This window comes from Takifugu flavidus, chromosome 8 (assembly GCF_003711565.1).
Source record: "Takifugu flavidus isolate HTHZ2018 chromosome 8, ASM371156v2, whole genome shotgun sequence".
NCBI classification, from domain to species: domain Eukaryota; kingdom Metazoa; phylum Chordata; class Actinopteri; order Tetraodontiformes; family Tetraodontidae; genus Takifugu; species Takifugu flavidus.
The window spans coordinates 10,107,331-10,126,459 of NC_079527.1; the positions used below are offsets into that span (position 1 = coordinate 10,107,331).

Sequence of the window (19,129 nt, forward strand, 5' to 3'; positions counted from 1 at the left end):
TCTGGTTTCTGAGGATGAGCATTTAGGTCAAATTAAATCAAGTTAATTTAGAGCCCAAATTCACAGGTATTGTTTGCCTCAGAGGGATTTACAGTCTGCACAGTTTGCACAGTCTGTTCTACCTTAAAACCAGGTCATAAAAAGCATTTAAAAACCCTTATAGAAAAAGGAAGCTGAAGGAGAGCCTGGGGCAGACAGACATTCAACACATGCCACATACACACATACATGAGTCTGGAAGAATGGCACAGAATAATTTGGTCCAAAAACCCTCTCTTTAGCAAAATCACAGTCCATCATGATAATGGATTACTGAGATAAGCTGTCCCAGTACAGAATAGAAGCATCAGTCAGGCAAGTAGGAAGAGTGCCAGCCTTTACCACTGATGGGGCTGCATGGCAAAATCATCATCAATGGCTTTCATTGCCACTTCAAATCATCACGACCAAATTCTATAGTACACCGCACACTTTTAAAAGCTGACATGAAAGGGTGATTTCAGACACAGGGTTCGTTACTAAAGTTCCTCGGAACAGACAGTACAACTACACTTCCTGCTCTGAGCCTCACGTGGGACCAGTCAGCAGAGAGGAAAAGATCCACCAATAAGCAAATGTGCTGTAAATTAAAAGTGTAGATTTAACACAAACTTAAGTTACATTAAACATGTAAATAACAATTGTCACTTATTAAATTTAAACATAGTTTTACACATGAGAAATATGACAAAAATAACTTACAGAAGGAAAGACTGCCTCTTTATTCACATGATGTCATTCCTACTTTAATCTATGGGACATTCAAAAATAGATTTGATGTCACAATAAAAAAATATCTATACTCTTTGATTAATCATGTCTAAACAGACAAGAATAAACATATTCCTATTCTGATCAAAACATAAAGCTACAAATGTAAAACATTTAGTTTTCTTAATTATTTGATTCCATTTTTATGTAGACTTTAAAAAAACATGTAAACAATTCCATAGGAAACAAAAATACAAGAGCCCTTCACACAAATTAAAATGTGTACAAAACTGATAAGCTTCATCATTGCTATAACACTTGATCCAAAAACAGAGGAGAGGCCAAAGGTGTCCCGGGAAGTAGCGATGAATACTGACTATAAATACAGTTTCTGTTTCTGTCTGTGTGGGTGTGACACAGGAATGATGGCCCTCCCAGAGGGGCCCAGCTATGACAAATATTTACATTTTATTGATCAGGTGACCTTGCTGTGGCCAACTGAGCTCACTGTGAGGAATAAGAAAGCAGACCGATATTCACGCACATTAAACCCACTGCACTTCTCACATGAGGCCCCCGCTACCCTCAACTTGCTTCCTATAAATACTCTTTAATAATCCAGTGTTGCATTCTCCCACTTCCCCTTCACCCCTTCTCTGCCTCACGTACACCATGGCGGGAGAGGACTGCAGTGACGTATTGCTGGCAGGGTCATCAGATGTGTCATAAAAACCCTGTTTCCACAGCAACGGCTCCTGTTCCCATGGCAACCGGCCGCCATGTCAATGTGGCGCGTTCTCCTCTGATGGGGGGAGGAGACAGGGATGATGACCAATGGAGAGCAGCAGAGCGTCCAATAGCTGCAGGACGAAGAAGATAGCAGCCTGACCCCTGCTGGCTACATCTGGGTGGTGCAGGTCGTATCCTACAATCAGTAGCGGGGATTTTACAACAATGACCACCGAGAAACGAAATTTTAACATGAATATTACAGATTTACTTACAAGTCCAAATTCCCTGTGGCCCACTTTGTGCAGGATATGAAGTACAGCGTCGTGTACTGTGACAAACAGTCTGCTCTTGGGGATATTGTCTGAGAAGAAACCGGCAGTTTCCAGCTGCTCCACGACACATGCTGATAGATGACCAAAAAAAGAACCCAATGAATCCATAATAACAGAAATATTGTCTGACCGCTGAGTCTGATGGGGACAATGTGGTGCAGCCAAGGCCAGGGCCTTGAGCTATCATTATCTGATGATTCCCTGAATGCATTAATGCAGGACATTATCTTATGTTTTGTCTGGTGAAGCACTCACCTTGGCAGCCCACTAGATAGATGTCCAAATCAATCTGCCCATAGTCTCTGAATATCTGAGAGAATAAAATATGACATCAGCTTTCCCCCCTGAATTATTTATAAAAATGATGCAGAATAATTCAGTTGGGCGTTATTATTTCATACTAATTTATGTTTGAGAGAAACAAGGCCTGGCACACCTACATTTTTTAAGGTCTTCACGGTGACCATATCAACAAAGTTGGTGGTGGAAATGTCCAAGATGATGCTGTGCGTGCCAAACCCGCACGTCATCCCCTTTTCCTCATCAGCATGCTGTGGTTGCCCAGTGATGGCGTCATCGCCGCGGCTGCCCACGTCTGAGTCTGAGTCAGTGGTGTCGTGTTGGTAAGCCCAGTTCTGTTGGCCGTTGCTGAGACCTGGTCTCTGGTTCTGCAGATCTGATCCTGTGAGGACTTTGCTCTCATTCATTCCAATGGATATTTGACTGGCCTCTATTTTCTGTAGAAACAAATCCACCAGTTTAAATCTGCTTTTGCTGTATTTTGACACTGGCTGCTTCTGTGTGTCATACCTCTTTCTCTGCCCCCTTTTTAGCTTTTTTTTCCTCCTTTTGAGCTCGTCTTTTCTCTTTCGCCTGCTTGCGCTTCTGTTTTGACTCTCTCTTCTTCTTCTCCGTCAGCAGCTTCCCAACATCGATTCCACTCTGCAAAAAAGCCCAACATCATTATAAAGGGGGGAGAAATTATGAACCCATAGAGAGCTCAGAAAGCAATTATCACCAGTCTTGATAGTGCAAATGGATGTATTGAAACACACACCTTCTCTTGTAGAGCCTCCAAGTACATCTCAGCATTTGTGTAGTAGATTGTTGCAGATGAACGGAAGATTTTAATTCCTGGGATCTCTTTAGCCTGCAGGGGCACGTTATGAAACGTCAATTGAAAGAAGTTTAATTCTCAAGCTTTGTTCTGCAGTGCTTTGCACTTTTTGCATCCCAGAGAGGCTTGTTTGAGGAAATGGAGCTATTCTGGTGTAATTGTCTTCCTGCCCCTCCAAAAAACCAGTGCACACAAATGTAGCATGTAATGCTGTTCCTTTTATTTACACCATTTTCAATAAATCTGTCAAGAGCTGTTTTTCCATTTATTTCAAATGCTGTTTATTACATGAATAGATCAGCGAGGCCCTGCTGTAGACACATCAGTGCTTTAGGTATATAGTAATTCATCTTGTTATGTGTTATTCAATGTTACTAAATGATAGAAAAGAAACATCCGCAAAGTTCAAACCTTTTGTGTCTGACCATTCAGCTGTGTATCATATTTAAATCCACTTTGGTCGGTTATTCTGGAGATATATTGGCCTCAACTTCTGAAATCATAAATGCTGGATGGGCTCACCCTTTACTGACACACTATGAGCATTGTCCAGAGAAAATGTCACTTTAAATATTGATGCACCCTTACCGTCTGGTATTTGTCTGTATCCAGGTACAGGTCTGTGCCTGGAACATGGCCTAAGATGGAGTAGGTGGGTCTGGGAAACAATATATAGATGTAAAACTGGCACCACAGGGGAAAAAATATAATCAAATATATCGATTGTGAGCAGTGTGTAATTACAATTGTGTTCTGAAGATGACGGTGAGCATGGAAAAGCCAATGGCGACGGCCAGACCCAAGTCCAAGTTGAGCAGAATGGTGCAGGCAAACGTTACCAGCCACACCATCTAGATGGCAGCATAAATATAGGCGGTCAGCAGGTGCGACCTGGTTCACACCCAGTTAAATGGAGCAGAATGATTGTTAAAGGGGATTTAGTCATACCAGATCAACCTTGTTGGACTTCAGCAGCATGGGCACATCTGTGAACTGCTTGAACATTCCTTTTAAGTTCACTAACACTATAGTAGATAGGACAGCCTGAGGAGCAGGGATACAGAAATATGTTTTATCAAATGGCTTCAGCATGGATTTCCAAAATTAAGGACCAATACTGAAGATAGAGAAAGTTTTACCTTGGGTAGATCTTCAAAAAGAGGACCCAATTTCCAAACTGTGATGAGCACAATAATGGATGAAACCACTCCTGCAACCTGAAATGAAGGGTCTTGAGCAAACAGTTGCTGCTTGGAAGTATTTATACCCATTTACTTGTGGTCGATTACCTGGGTCTTGCCCCCGGTACTCTCCTGAACAAGACTGCGAGACAAGGAGGAAGTCACAGAGTAGCACTGAAACATGCCGCCGATGGTGTTACTCAGACCCAGGGCAACGAGTTCCTGCAAACATCACGAGAAACTAAATACATTCCACCTTACAGAATCTTATATGCTGAGAAACATGTTCCCTTTGACACCATGACATTTGAAATAAGCCTTTAATCTGTCCGAAGTCTGGATGGTGTATCTTTAAGCAAATAACAGGTTCTATTCATTAACCAAACGGTCATGTCAGATCATCATTGCCCTGCAGAGAAGAGTGCCAAACATGTTTAAGGAACACTTAAGTGCATAAAGGATTTAACAGGTCAGCTCTCTGAAGGCTGTGAATGTTTCCAGCCTGCTTCTCTTTAGAGCACATTGATCCCAGTCACATGTCTTCCTCAGTGAATAAACATGTCTAATAAAGGCTGGTGTATGTCTGCTCGTTCTACAATGATGTCTGAGAAAATAAAAATGATGCACATTTGCAGGAGAGCAATTTTTAGCTGATATAAAATTGTAAACCGATGGTGGTTGGAAAGGCGGGTAACAGAGAGGGCGGTGTACTCTTTTGTAGCACCCGATCCCACGCAGAAGTACTGCACATGCATCTGCATTTGGCTACAGCTGAGATTTTGTCTCTGAAAGGAATCCTGGATTCATCTGAAATGAGATGTCTAACCCACCTAAATTATTGCTAAAAAAAATTACAAGCAGAATCTAAATTACACAACTGTGCACATGCTCCCTTAAATAATGGACCAAGAGACAAAAGAACGCAGCTCTTTCCTGAAACAAATACATTTATGGTGTTGTTTGGACTTTAGTGCCATCTAGCGGTGTGGTGCTGTTCTACAGAATTCCCCCACAGCGACAGACTCTACAGACGCAGTCTCCATTCCAGACAACAAATCTTTCCACATTCACTCCTTGGTGTATCTACTGCAGTTGTGTACTCTTTGTACATATGTGCCACTCTGATAGTACAGTTTGAACCGTTACACTCTTTATATGTTTTTTTAAGTATAATTACCCATAATCCTCTATGCAGACAGAAATCAGACAAGAGGACCAAACTGAAAGGCACAATGTAAATAAAGTAGTATACCGCAATCGTCTCATCCATCAATATGTCTTACAAGTAAAATTGTATCTGCTTCGCTTTCGTGTTCTGCTCCTCCTTATTATAGCGATAAACCATGTTTGACCCTGTTGGTGTTCTGTTTCCGTTGCATGCTTCACTGCAGTCTTGGAAAACTTGAAATGTTATTTGCAAATGTGCTGTCAACATCCAGGAAACCATGGTTCGATTGTGACTCCTGTTTCCCCTAATACGACACTCGTGACTAAATGTGAGACAAAAATCTAATCTTAGGCCAAAGCCGACGGGTGGGATTTATTCAGACAGGAACAGAGATTCTAAGTATAACTGCAGCAGCTGTGTGCAGGCACCACCTGACCTGTCCATCCCATCTATCTGGCAGTGTTATTGCTGTATTACTCACCTGATTGCTGTCAACCTTGTAGCCATATTTGAGGCCAAATGTTTTGCCAAGGGAAATGTTGATGGCATAGCCCACAATGGCCACTGCAAACGTATCACCTATTATTTGCGGGAACAAAGAGACGTCTGGGGCACGAGGGGCTTTCAGGCTGGAAATGGAAAATGTGAATGATTTTTTACCAGTGAACTCATTGTGGATGGAAGCAATTTTTTTTTTTTTTTACAATATACATTATACAATAATTCATAGCAAATATTCCAGATTGAGGGGTCCCTTGGGTACTTACCCACTGGGAATCTCTCCAATGACACTGATGCTGTATATATTTGTAAGATTACAGAAGTGGGTGATGATTGTTGCTGCAATGACCTGTTGAGGGCAGACACACGAACACGGTTCAGGGACGGTTCATGCCGAGCAATGAGCTCACGACGCCCCCTGCTGGTCGATTGAAGCAGAAATGGAAGGAAGCCATGACAGGACCTACCACTATAAGTTCTATTGGGATGGGCAAAGGCAGCTTCTTTCTGTAGCAGGCATTGAGCTCTTTGACCACGATGAGAACAGCGAGGGCCAAGACGCTGACCACGACCTCTGGTGCTTTAGTCTCAGGTAGAAGCCGACAAATGTCCACCAAAGTCTGTGACAGAGTGACGAAGAAAGGTTTAGCAGGTTAGTGGTGGAATTTCATATATGTTGTATTTTTACTCACAGTTTTATCATTTAGATCAGTTAACATAATATTACAGCTGGACAGTAAGAGAGATGTTTGATTTGACCCCGATTTGTCCAAATTAATGAGTTATTCATTACAATGAATTGTATTAATTGTAATTAGAGTTATTCATTACAATTAATACAATTAATTATATTTTTGTCTCTAGACAAATTCGATCACTTTCAACATATATTGGGCTTCACTCATCTGTGTTTTGTATAATTCTTATTCTTCATTAAGGATATGGTTAAGGCCTGGTTTAATAGTTAACAGAGGAGTGGTTGACTTATTGACCTCCCCATATAAAATAAAAAACCAAAAGCTTCTCTTTAATTATTGACAAGTCATTTAAAGGATGCACCAGCACAAGGTAGCAGAAACAACACAAACTCTGACAAACAGGAAGGTGAAGAACATAAACAGCATGATCTTTAGGAAGGGTGTTTAGCAGTTTAAGCAGTATTTTAAGAGAATATTGTTTGTTGCTCACATAAATAAGAGACAGGGGTCCAGTGAAACGAGCCGGAAAGATTCCAAACAGGTACTTGAGCTGCGAGATGCACACATGGCAGGCTGATCCTGTGGTGTAGCCTCGAACCAGCGGCTCCGACAGGTAGGTGACCACAAAACCAAACCTCACCACACCCAAAAGGATCTAAAATGATGGGGAAGTTATAATAAAGCCAATCTGAAGAAGCATTGGAAAACTATACAGACACACCTGGAAGAGCCCGGTCAGGACGGAGAGGGCGCACGCTATCTGGACTCTGTACGCGTCCCGGGCAGCAACGTCCACGCTTTCGGTTCCATTAGTGCCATTCACGATGAAGTTACTGCTGGGCGCCAGCCTCTCCGTCACGCTGCCGACCATGATGCTGATCACAGCGAACGTACCTGAACGCACACAACCATAAAGTGAGGACGCTCCGTCGGCTCCTGCTGATGCACCTGTGACCTTACGCACCGATGGAGATGTGTCTGGATGTGCCAAAAAGGAAGTACACTAACACCGGGTAGAGCGAGGTGTACAGGCCGAACACTGGCGGTAAGGAGGCCAGGAGCGCATATGCCATGCCTGTTTGGGAAAAAGAAACAGATTAATACACATCATATCTTCTGGTACAGTAACACTGGGCTCTGTTTTACAGTAAATAAATCAATAACGTGAAAGTTCAGATCCAGGCAGAAGCCGTTATGTGTCTTTGGTGCCTCAGTTTCTGGTATGTGTTTACCTTGGACACCACTCTGGGTTAACTCCATTTATCTTATCTCTAAAAACTGACTCATGTATCCATTCACAACATTCCTCAGTGTTTTGCTCCCAAAGAAAGGCCAAATCTGACGGGTGGAAAAGCTTTGGGTGTTTGCAGCTCCCGATATCAAACAGGTTCACTCTCGAGTGGGAAGGTGTGCTACTGTCTCGCTCGGCTCTTCCTTTAAATGCAGATTATTCATCCCAATGGGGTAAATTAAATGACAAAATTCAAAGAATGTTTCTGCTCATGCCATAAAGTTTCCTCAGAAGCTCCCTGATACCTTGTGGGAGGTGCATGATGCCCACGCTGCAGCCGGAGATCAGGTCCCCGATTGCGTTCTCCCTGATGGAGTAACGAGGCAGCCAGTGGAGGACTGGGACCCAGCTCAGCAGAGCCTGCTTCAGTCTCTCTCCAGAACACCTGCAACACAAGCACACGCCGTTATACATCAGTGACTCATTCGGCCCGAGACAAACGTGGTTTAAGCAAAGACAGACGTGTGAATCGTGGCACCTGCAGCTGGTTTATCAGCTCACAGGAAGCAGCAGCATGTCAGAGCGCTGCTGCTCTCGCAGGCAGGGAGCCATTAAAACTCCCCTCTTTGTGTTTAATCATGTTAACCATGTTAAACATGTAGTGTTGAAAGTCAATTGTCAAGTATTCAAGGGTTTGTTTAACTTTATATTGGGCTCTGCGCAAAGACAAGTTGGTGAGATACAAAAACGAAAGTTCACTCTTTTAATTTGACTTCTTTTTGAGTGAGTGATGCAGGTGGTTGTGATTGTATGTATTTATAACTGAACCTTGATTTTACTGCCGCTCAAGGCAACCATTACAAAAAAGAGGCGTGTGCCTCCATTCACCATACACCTGTTCATATTTACCTCAGGGACTCCTTGACTCGGTCTCCCAGGCTCGGTTTGGTGGACCACGTCTGCTTCTGCCCCACCTCATCTAAACGGGCCTCATCCAGGAGCTCCCTCCTCACAAAATAGTCCACCGGCGGAGACCCCGTCTGCCCATCCATCGGAGCAGCTGGCGTCAACACTGACCCAGGAGGGTTGGTTTCAGATGGAGAAGCAACAGAGGCCAAACACAAAGCCGTGAGAGTCACCTCTGCTCCTGGGCGGTGGTTGTTTTTAGACTGTGGGAGTGACTCCTGTCCCATTCTTATAAGACAGCTCAATCACATGTTCTGCATAAAGACACACCCCCGACACACACACACACACCTGCCTGCATCTTATTATTTCACCTAAGATAAGAGGAAGAGTCCAGCATTCACTGTAATTTTATGGAGGATTTTATCGCCGGCAGGAGTGTGTTGTAACACATGCTGTGCATTGTTGCATCTGCTTTGTTCAATTTGGCTTTGTGTCCCTGATCATCTACTTTAGAATTAATTTGCTTGTTTTGTTCCAAATTTCATACATGCAAAAGAGCAGGTAGCTGATTTACTGATGTGACCCTTCCCTTTTAGAATGTGCTTGTATTTACTCACCTGCCTAAAACTGCTTATCTCTATGACTGGGATTAAGGCCAATCAACTGTTTAACCATATTCCATTCTTTAACTATAATATGTAATACCATATATAATATACAACACCATAATGTATCACAAGTTTGTTGAATTTGGCAATTTTTCCAAAATAATCCATTTGGAAACAGGTGGGAAAACAACAAAAAACATTCTTTTTAAATTGAAATCCCATAATAATAGTTGCATGTAAATAACACTAACTATTGCGCGCTGAGTTATTGTTGCATCTTTAATCCAACAAGATGCCCCAAAATACCAACAACAAAAACAACCGTTGTTTATTTGTATTAAAAGAATCATAGATAAGATAAATTCCTGTTGAGGTGCATAAAAAATGAACACTTCCATCTGTGGCTCTTACTTAACGAGCAGGTTGGCGTTGGTCACGTGCTCATAAGTCAGATGCTTGTCGGTGGTCCTCTGAACATTCGAGGTGATGATTTTGTTACGCTGGTTAATCTTTAGTAGCGTCTTTGTCAAAATAGACTTTTATGAGTCAACTTTATCTTTATTCTGGTCTGTGTACAAAAATATGAGGGGAATGTGCTCAAATGTGTCCACAGATGTGGCAGATATAGCCGAGGAATTAACGAACATGATGGGGACAGAAATATACTTAAGATCCAGCACGTCTGCGGAGACCTGAGGTGTCTGTCCACCGACAGTCTCCGGCCACCCGGAGACAGTTTGAAGGGATCTGTGGAGAATTTGACTTATTTTTTTAAAAAAAATTTACACTCAAGTCTGGCTTCAAGGACTAACTACAGTTTTTCCTGTTTCTGATTATTTTTCTTTTATTTTTGACAATGCTTTCCAGATGAAAGAGATTATTCATTTACTATTCATTTTTGCTCTTTTTGGTCCCAGCTAACAGTCAAAGATCTGTTAATTTGGAGTATATCGGCAGCTTAATTTTTAGTTAACAGTACTGTTCACGTCCTTCTTGCGCTTGTTCATGTCATCATTCCCGATAACCTCAGTGCTTGTAACCGTCCTACCTTGTTAAAAAGAAATAATGTTCAAGGACATGCAGGAGTCACGGAGAGGATTTGCTTTTGTTGCTGAAATGACTAACAGGAATGACAGGAAGTGTTCTTGCACATATTAACTCCGGCCTGTCACTCACCTACATGGATGTTGCTGTTATGTCCCAGAACACACGTCAGATGGAAACACAACAGATCAGGTTTTACCACGGTTATAACTCATTTATAGATGCAACACCTATAACAACACTTGTTGGACGGACAGACAGACAGACAGTATTGTAAATGTAAGGCACTGTAAGGAGATTACAAACAAATGCTACTTTTCTGTATTTACCTTCAAGTTAAATCATTTAGCTTCATCGAAAACGGAGTTGAGGTGTTGAGAACTCTGCTGAATCCTGTAGACATGACACTGGAAAGGCAACATTCTTTTTCCATTTTTTTGTTTTAAAGTTATTTTTCCCCCTCCTGTCTCCCTTTGTTAGAGTTACTTAATTTTAATTAGTTCACCAATTGAAATGTGGTCCATGTTGTCATATGTAAAATTAGAAAGCAAACAAGCTGGTATTTATTTAGCAAGAAGGAAAACATGATCTGCTGGAATAGTCAAAAAAGAAAAAGAAAACTGGGATAAATACTTTGTTTCCGTGGTGGTCAAGTCAAGATTTATGGCCCCTGAAATCAATGACAGCCATTAATTAGTGAATGAGCCAAAGTAAACAATGAAACCAGCAAATAAGATAAAAGTTAAATCACAATAAAAACCAGACCAGGTGGCGCCTTTAACACTCTGAAAGGAGAGTTTAAAGTTTAATTTCACTTGAATTAAACAGGAAGCTGGGGTAGACACACCAGTCAGTCCAGCTGTCATGTGATCACCTTGGTTCTTTGATGCTCTGCAGTTTGTAGCTATAAGCAAAACCTATAATTTAGCATTAAGGCTATAACACACGCTACTCTACAATGATGTGGTTGAATGTTCCAAAGTGCAATAATAATAATAATAAAGCATTATCTTTGTCTTGTAATGATGGGTGCTAACAGAGGTCTTAGCGATGGGTGACAGTATGAGGTCAATAATCAGTAGGTGACTGATGGAGTGATTGTGATGACGGAAGCAGGAAGAATCTTGGGTTCCTAGATTAAAACAGCCCATTGTAGCTATAAAAAAATGTTCTTAACCAAGTTTTATTGATAAACTAAACACATTAGTGCTCCTGCACGAACCCAGCCAATAAACCCATTGGTGGCCTATTGGGGAATGTGCATCAACCCCTCGAACCAGCAGCTAGAGTTTCACAGCAACTGTCAGTTTAATGGTGGCACAGTGGAGAAGCACTCATAGGAGCCACAGATCAAAAGACAGGTATTATTGCATGTTTCATGTTGATCAGGACCGTCCAACAATCCAAGACCTGTGCAGAGCAACAGAAAGAGACACATGCATGATGCAATCTTGGTAACAACGTGCCGCCAAAGGAAAGAAAATGTGCACATAAATTGCTCAGTATGTTCAGAACGCTCAGGGTGAAAAATTAACCACATTGTAGCTTTTTTCTACTTCATTCCTCTGGTGTTTTGGCCAAAGGTGCTGAAGAAGCAGCGCTGGCAGCGCTCACTTGCAGATGGTCACTGATTTACCCTCGAAGTCCATAAGATTTAACTGTCTTCTCGCTCATCCTTAATGTACAATGTTTTGCCGTGTGTGGAACATTTGAAGTTCCATCCCCTGTCAAATGATTAGCGTATGAGTAACGCGTGAATATGCGCATCAATGTTTGACTGGATGCGTTTTGATCTCCATTTCACCAGCTTCTACAGTGATGTAGGCGTTGCATGGAGCAGCAGTTATTTTACACCAAAATCACAAAACAAAGAAAGTCAGAAAATTATCTCTGTACAGTTTGGCTGTTGGATGGAGCTTCCCCAGCCTCTTGTTTGCTCTTTGTTTTGGCAAGAGAAGTATGTAAAAAACCCTAAGGGAAGACAAGAAAGGCAACCAGTTCATTAACTTCTTGTGACAGGTGTAATTGGGACCCAAAAGCAGCACTCTGGAAAGCTGGGACCGTTGGAAATGACCTTTATTAGTAGAGGGGCAAACAGGAACTCAGGCAGACAAGGAAACAGTCTGTTCTTCAGGCTCGAGGCCCACACAAAGTCTACGGCTGTTTCCGAAACCACACACACCACTCGTTCCTTTTCACTACATGGATTGAGTGAACTACGTAGCACACTCAATTTAAAGTTAGTATTCAGATAACGGCGTCATTTACAGCTAAAGAATTTGACGCTTTAGTATGAAAATGTGAAAACAGCAGACAATACATACATTTGTAAGTCATCTCTCCTTGTTTACCCACCATCAATAGATTGTCACGTGATACCGTAAAGGCTGATGGGATGTATTATATGCCAGCCTCGGGGACTCCCGAGAAAAAAAGTATTGTATATACTTTTTGCAGTGCATTGTGGGATACGTTGCGTGCACTACATAGGGTACAGCGTTGCTCACCAACATGTCAGACACTATTTCAAAATGGCATCCACACTATTGAGAGCACTATAGTGAGTGGTTTCGGAACCAGCCTATGGGTTTCAGGCTCGGGGATTGGTTGAGCTGAGCCAGAATGCAGAACTGAGGGGGAGGACATGAACCCTCGGACCCGTACAGCTCCGTTTACAGCAGGCAGGAGTGACAGAGAGGGGCTTACAGGAGATGAGGCCGACAATGCAGCAGAGCAGACGGGATGAGCAGCAGCGAAGTCGGGACCAGGCGGAGAAGTCAGGACCAGGTGAGCAGACAGGAACCAGAAACGCTGAGGCAGAAGTCGTGGTCAGGGACGGAAGGCTGGTGAGTTTACCGGGAGACAGGCGGTGCAGGCAGGTTCAGCAACAGGAGGTCAGGCAGGTAAGAAGTGCTGGAGAGTCTTGCATGGAAATGCTGAAGAACAATCTGGCAAAGAGTGAGAGTGCAGGGGAGGCTTATAAGCAGGGCTGATTGGGACTAACCTGCAGCTGTGCTGGCAGGTGAGTGGAGTTGAGCTGATGGGGTGGGAGTGGCTGGCAGGTAGAGTGGAGCAGAGGCAGGAGATCGGAAAATTACTGAGGCAGAGGGACAGGAGGGAACTGGGGGAATGGAGCTGTGACACTTCTTGAATAATAAAGAAAATGAACTCACAAGCCAGCTCACTGTATGTTTGTGGACCCATTTTTTGACCCAGTATGCAGATTTCCCTGAATGAACCTAATCTAAAAATCAGTTTTTAATGTCATACGCCCACATGTTTGTTTTTTGAAGTTTATGAAAGTTAATAGTTGCAAACAGCACAAATATTTCAAAAGAAGCATCTAATTACTGAACAATGTATTGATTGAAAGCTCACTGGAGATTTTTAAATCCCTTAAAAACTGAGGGAAAGTAAAATCTGCTCAAGCGAGAATGCTTTTAACTGAATTACTAAATCTCCCAGTGTGATTAACACACACTGTAAATGCTGCAACTGTGATTATTTGAACTGCATTCGTCCCTGTTGTTTTATAAGATAATGGATAACGTGGCCTGGAAAAATAAGTACATTCACAAATATCAAACTAACTCAGGCTCTTGCGCTGTGCGGTCTTTGTTCTTTTCACCTCCAGTAACCCGAACACACTCATGGCCTCGCTAGCATGTTCCGGTCTATTTTTAAACTCTCCTGCCAGCGAGCGTGCAACTGCCCTCTCGTATACGCAGCTCAGATCACAAGTTAGAGGATTCAAAACACGACAGCCTGGCCTGTTAGTGTGTATTCCAGCTTCTGTGTTGACCCTGGAGAACCTGGCCTCTGCAATGGTACGAAGGCTGTTCTTGTGTGTTCTCTGTCAGACATGTGGCTGTTAATGTCTTGCTGACTGTTGGGAAAGTTAAATGCTTCATGCCTTTAAAGATGTAAAAGAATTCTGCAGAGGGAAGAACAAAGGGCCAAACCGGAGTGGTTTGTGCTGAGCACCTGTTTGGTGGTAGATAACAGGCTCTGCAAGAGAGCTGAGGAGATACATGCATATGCTGAGAACTGCTTGTATAACTATGGAATGTTCCGGAATGCTGAGAGAGAACGTTGTAATAATCAACGCAAGGCCATCTGCTCGTTCCTGGGAAAGGGAGGCTCCCAGCTTAGAATAGAGTAAAGAGCTGCAAATTCTCCCCTCGCTGCAAATGAATACAGTGTTTGTAACCAGATGCTTCCTTGTGTAATTGTAATCAGAAAAATTCACCTGAAACTAACGCACTTTACTGCACTCGCACCTGGAGCTGATTGTGTACGCCTTTGCAGAGCAAGTTCGGCGCCCAGACTGTATTTATTGCTTTGGTGGATATGTATTGGTGAGCCAAATGCTGATCAAAATAATGATCGGCACAAGATAGACGTCTATAAATCAATATCTGCAATAAAACAAGGTCCACATGAGCAGCACCTTTGAGCTGTGTGTCCTCAGCCGCTCACACTTGTGCTTACAGTTGTGTTTTATAATTGAATTATACCGGGGGTGGGGAGGCAGCCAGTAGTTGGGTCACTGCTGTATTACCATATGAATCCACTTTTTTTTTTCTCTCTGTCTTCTCATTTTATTTTATGGATCAGCAAATATTTCTTCTGGGTTGATAATTAATTCATAAACCAGATTATTTGTGTGATATCAGGAGGAAGTAGTGATGAATAATTCTATATTGATAACAGTGTTCCAGAAAATTTTCTCCAACAACAGATTTTTTTTTATCATTACTTTCTATTTATCTTTTCATGTTATCGAATCATTTTGCTCATGTTTTCTTTATCTCTGCAACAAGAGCGTTGGATCCATGGATGCAGCAGAGCTGGACTCGGCTCAGGCAGAGCACGCTTCACACCTGCTCATGCACTTGCAGAGGATGAGGGCGACGCAAGAGCTCACCGACGTGGTCCTCCTGACAGAGGGTGTTGCTTTTTACTGCCACAAGGTGGTGCTGTCCGCATTCAGCGCTTACTTTCAGGTAAAGAGTAGCAATCGTCGTTTCTTCAAGTCACGTGGGAGTCAATGACGTCACCACGGTTTGTTACACGTGCGTTCAGGCCATGTTTACATGTGGTCTAAGGGAAACCCAAGGAGCTGAGGTCCTGCTCAGGGATGTGCCTGCAAAATGTTTGCAACTGCTGCTGGACTACATGTATCAAGGAAACCTCCCGCTCGACAACGACAACATTCAGGCGGTGGCTGCTGCTGCCTTCCTGCTCGATGTGGATGGAGCTTTTAGGTGAGAAAAGCTCCTTGAACTGTGTGGGTTTTGGTTTTGTTTTGTTTTTAAACCAAAACTCTATCAGAAGAATTTATATATATATATATATCAGTTGTGATAAATTGAACAGCAGCAGCACTGTTAACCTATGTTTGGCTTCATTGAGACCAGGATCTGTCAGAACCACATGGAGGCAAATATGGACCCCTCCAACTGTGTTGGTCTGTACCACTGGGCCAGAAATATGGGGGCCACAGGTCTAGCAGACTGTGCCTTGAGATATATGTGCCAACACTTTGCAGAGGTAAGCAATTAGTATGAAGAGCTGCTGCTTAGGGCCACACATGGCTATTTTTGATAAGTTTTTGAAATGGCAAATAATGTGTTGCTGTATAATTATTTATGTAAAAACAAACTGTCCTGAATGAAGAGAAAATAATTAATGGAATGATGTTTCTTCCCATGTTATCTGTTCAGTTTCTTAATGTTACCACTAGGTGACAGTATAGTTTATTGAAAGTAAATCGCCCATAGCGGCAATAGAAGGTCAATTTATACAACGAGCTGAGGAGACATTTGCTCTTCAGCATTCTTTTAAACTCTTTTCCTTCAACCTCCCTTCTACATATTTCAATCTTCAGGTGTGTGAGGAAGAGGAGGTGCTCGAGCTGGATGCCCAGAGTCTTGGGAGTCTGCTGTGCTCAGATGACCTCAACATCTCTCAGGAGCAGGTTCTTCTGGAGTTGGTGCTGAGGTGGGCGCAGAGGCGAAGAGGGGACCTACAGAGTGAAACCGAGGCTGCCGAGTTGCTCAGGCATGTCAGGCTGGAGCTCGTAGAGCCTGCGTTCCTTCGTAAAGCCCGCAGGAGAAACCCGGTGAGAGTCTTATTTTCCCTCCTTTCATTTATCAAATGACCAGTATAATAAAAGATTATTTCAGATCTTGCTGCAGGATGCTGAGTGCTCTGGGATGATCGGCCCCGCCCTTCAGCCCGCGGGCCTCTGCGAAACAGCAGCCCCGACTCGTCCAGCTCTCCGTTACGGCATGGAGACCACAGACCTGCTGCTCTGCTTGGGTGGGGTGAATAAGGGGGGAGTTCCTTCCAAACGTGGAGGACTTGCTGATCTCAGTTTTTGCTTTGCTCCCCATGGTAGAAAGACTTACTACATCCCCTCCCCACTCAAGGCCTGCGGAGGCTCGGGGCAGGTCACAGCCGGGGCAGTATCACGAGATAATATTTTGGTCGCCATAGAAGCAGAAGACCAGTACAGAGTGAAGAGTTTGGATATCTACAGGTGTTAATGTGTGAACCACCATAAGAAGAATATATCTATGAACAACAAGACTCCTTGTTTGAGATATTTGTTCCCTGTTCCAGGTACGATCATGTGGAGTTGAAGAGCTGGGTGGAGGTGTGCTCAGCAGCACACAGGGACATGTATGCTTTAGGTCTTCTGGGCGACGCCGTCTATATCATTGGTGGTCAGATGAAAGTGAACCATCACTACGTAATCACAGACAGTGTGGTGAGGTGGTCACTGAAGAGAGGAGGCAGCTGGCTCAGCTTTGCCCCTCTGCCTCTTCCTCTAGCCTGCCACTGTGTCGTCAGTTTAAAGGAGCATCTGTATGTGCTGGGGGGATGGACACCACAGGTAACTGAATAAAAACACCATTTTAGTACACGTAAAGTATTATTAGCAAGTCTTGCACTGACAGTGCGAAAAAATGTGAAACAAATATGCTTGTTTTGAACTACAGAAACTCAGTTGTCAGCAGCCCTAGTCTGCCCTCTAGTGGAGAATGTTATTACCTACAAAATAATTAATAATTCAACGTTAGGTGAAAAAAGGAGCAATGGGAGTCTGTTTCAGGTTCATTCTTCTTTTCTGTTCTTTTTTACAGCAACTACCAGAGGAAGAGCCTGACAAGCTGAGCAACCGAGTCTTCCGATTTGACACTGGAAAGGACAGGTGGACAGAGTGTACCAGTATGAGATACTCCCGATACCGGTGTGGAACAGCTGTCCTCAACGGAGAAATCTACATACTTGGTCAGACAAGGACAGTCTGTAGGGAGGTCATTCCTGTATTCTGTCTGTAAAGAACTCGTGTGTGCATTTACCAGGTGGTATAGGATGTGATGGACAGGACCGTGGACAATCCCGTTCCTGTCTGAGCTCCTTGGAGATCTACAACCCAGACACAGACACCTGGAGGGAAGGACCATCGCTCCCCACCTCTTTACTCACTCTCCGCACCAATGCCTCCAACACTGGAGTCGTGGGGAACAAGCTCTACCTATGCGGATACTTCAAGGGGGCTAGTCAGTTCATAAATTCATCTTTTACATTTTTGACACGACTCCATTTCAAATCTGAACCAGGGTTAGTTAAATGACGTGGCCGCTTCTCTGTAACTGACATTTCCCTCCCCCATGTGTTTTTTCCATGGACTTTAGGCCGCCATGAGATCATCACCAAGGAGATTCTGGAGTTGGATCCTGCAGAAAATATGTGGACGGTGGTGGAAAGGCGAGCAGCCATGCACGACAGCTATGACATCTGTCTGGTGGCTAACCTCAATCCTCGAGCCCTCTTCACCGCCTAAATTATCTCCTGACTCAAGCAACAGTGCCAGGAATCAGATTCTGTACGACTTTATGAATTAGCCTCAGAGTTTGCAAGTACAAATGTCCACAAAGCTTTCACACACAAGGATTGTTTCTGTGAATGTGACCTTTAGAGTACAACTTTCTACACTTTTTAAAAACTTTTACGTCCTCCTCACTTAGAAGAAGGCTGTAATCTTGGTTTAAAAGGCAGTTTTGGCCCAGAAACATGGTGGTAACTGCAGACTGTGGTAGCACAAACTTCCACTGCCTTTAATTTATGGTATCTGTTTGCCATGGACACCATAAACATCGGGAAATTTAAAGGAATTATTCCTCGCTGAAATATACTTATCTGTCTTGCCAGCTGAGTGGGAAATGATGTGAAATAATACAACGGTTGTATCTATGACATATTTGCATCATACGAATGTATGTGTGTTTTCTTGCAGGTGGATGGATGAGTGTATAGTTTTTTACACTCCTGTTTAAGAAATGACATAAAGAAAACTATGCATCAAAGAAGCAGACAGTCTAGTTCCTCTCATCAACTATATCTTTTAAAACTGTTACTTTTTATCTAGATAGAACCAACCAGTCCCCTCTATATTTAATTCTGAGCAGATAATGAAAGAATGTTTCCTTTTTTTAAAAAACACAGAATTATGAGCCTCAAATTCTGCCATATTGGTGTAACAATTTCCCAGCTATAGATTATCTGCAGAGTCACTCTTATTTTCATCTTCAGTTTATAATGTTATCTGTCTGTTGTCTTCAAATAGCATGGGTGCATAGAAGTTTGCAGGAGCAGATCCATCATGTTGACTTCAAAGTACTCTCCCTCCCACTACTTCCAGGATTTAATGAGGTCAAGGCTTTTTTATTGTCTTTGTTGACGTGTAGAGTTCAGCAAACATGTCTGATTAAAGTGGTGGATTCGTGGCGACCGCCTTGGTTGCCATTCCATACATGCCTTCGGTTTCCACTGAGATTCAAACATGA

At 43.0% G+C, this 19,129-nt stretch overlaps 2 protein-coding genes across 2 annotated transcripts; one reads left to right on the plus strand and one right to left on the minus strand.

Annotated features, from left to right (window-relative positions):
* Nucleotides 1-617: 617 nt before the first annotated feature.
* si:ch211-117c9.2 (solute carrier family 26 member 6) lies at nucleotides 618-8,918 on the minus strand. Its single transcript, XM_057040405.1, has 19 exons — nucleotides 8,620-8,918; nucleotides 8,016-8,155; nucleotides 7,444-7,554; nucleotides 7,201-7,373; nucleotides 6,970-7,134; nucleotides 6,249-6,401; nucleotides 6,048-6,130; nucleotides 5,762-5,909; nucleotides 4,221-4,334; nucleotides 4,071-4,148; nucleotides 3,880-3,975; nucleotides 3,676-3,782; nucleotides 3,520-3,589; nucleotides 2,872-2,964; nucleotides 2,625-2,756; nucleotides 2,255-2,551; nucleotides 2,070-2,124; nucleotides 1,755-1,885; nucleotides 618-1,675 (listed from the first exon to the last, which is right to left on the minus strand). The coding sequence occupies exons 1-19, from the start codon at nucleotides 8,901-8,903 to the stop codon at nucleotides 1,649-1,651; spliced, it is 2,457 nt and encodes an 818-aa protein (XP_056896385.1). The 5' UTR covers nucleotides 8,904-8,918; the 3' UTR covers nucleotides 618-1,648.
* Nucleotides 8,919-14,007: 5,089 nt separating this feature from the next.
* On the plus strand, nucleotides 14,008-19,095 carry LOC130529811 (kelch repeat and BTB domain-containing protein 12-like). Its single transcript, XM_057040408.1, has 10 exons — nucleotides 14,008-14,098; nucleotides 15,095-15,277; nucleotides 15,357-15,538; nucleotides 15,692-15,824; nucleotides 16,162-16,395; nucleotides 16,460-16,815; nucleotides 16,899-17,172; nucleotides 17,423-17,570; nucleotides 17,645-17,842; nucleotides 17,978-19,095. Exons 1-10 carry the CDS (start codon nucleotides 14,096-14,098, stop codon nucleotides 18,124-18,126), a joined length of 1,860 nt encoding a protein of 619 aa, XP_056896388.1. The 5' UTR covers nucleotides 14,008-14,095; the 3' UTR covers nucleotides 18,127-19,095.
* The last annotated feature ends 34 nt before the right edge of the window (nucleotides 19,096-19,129 follow it).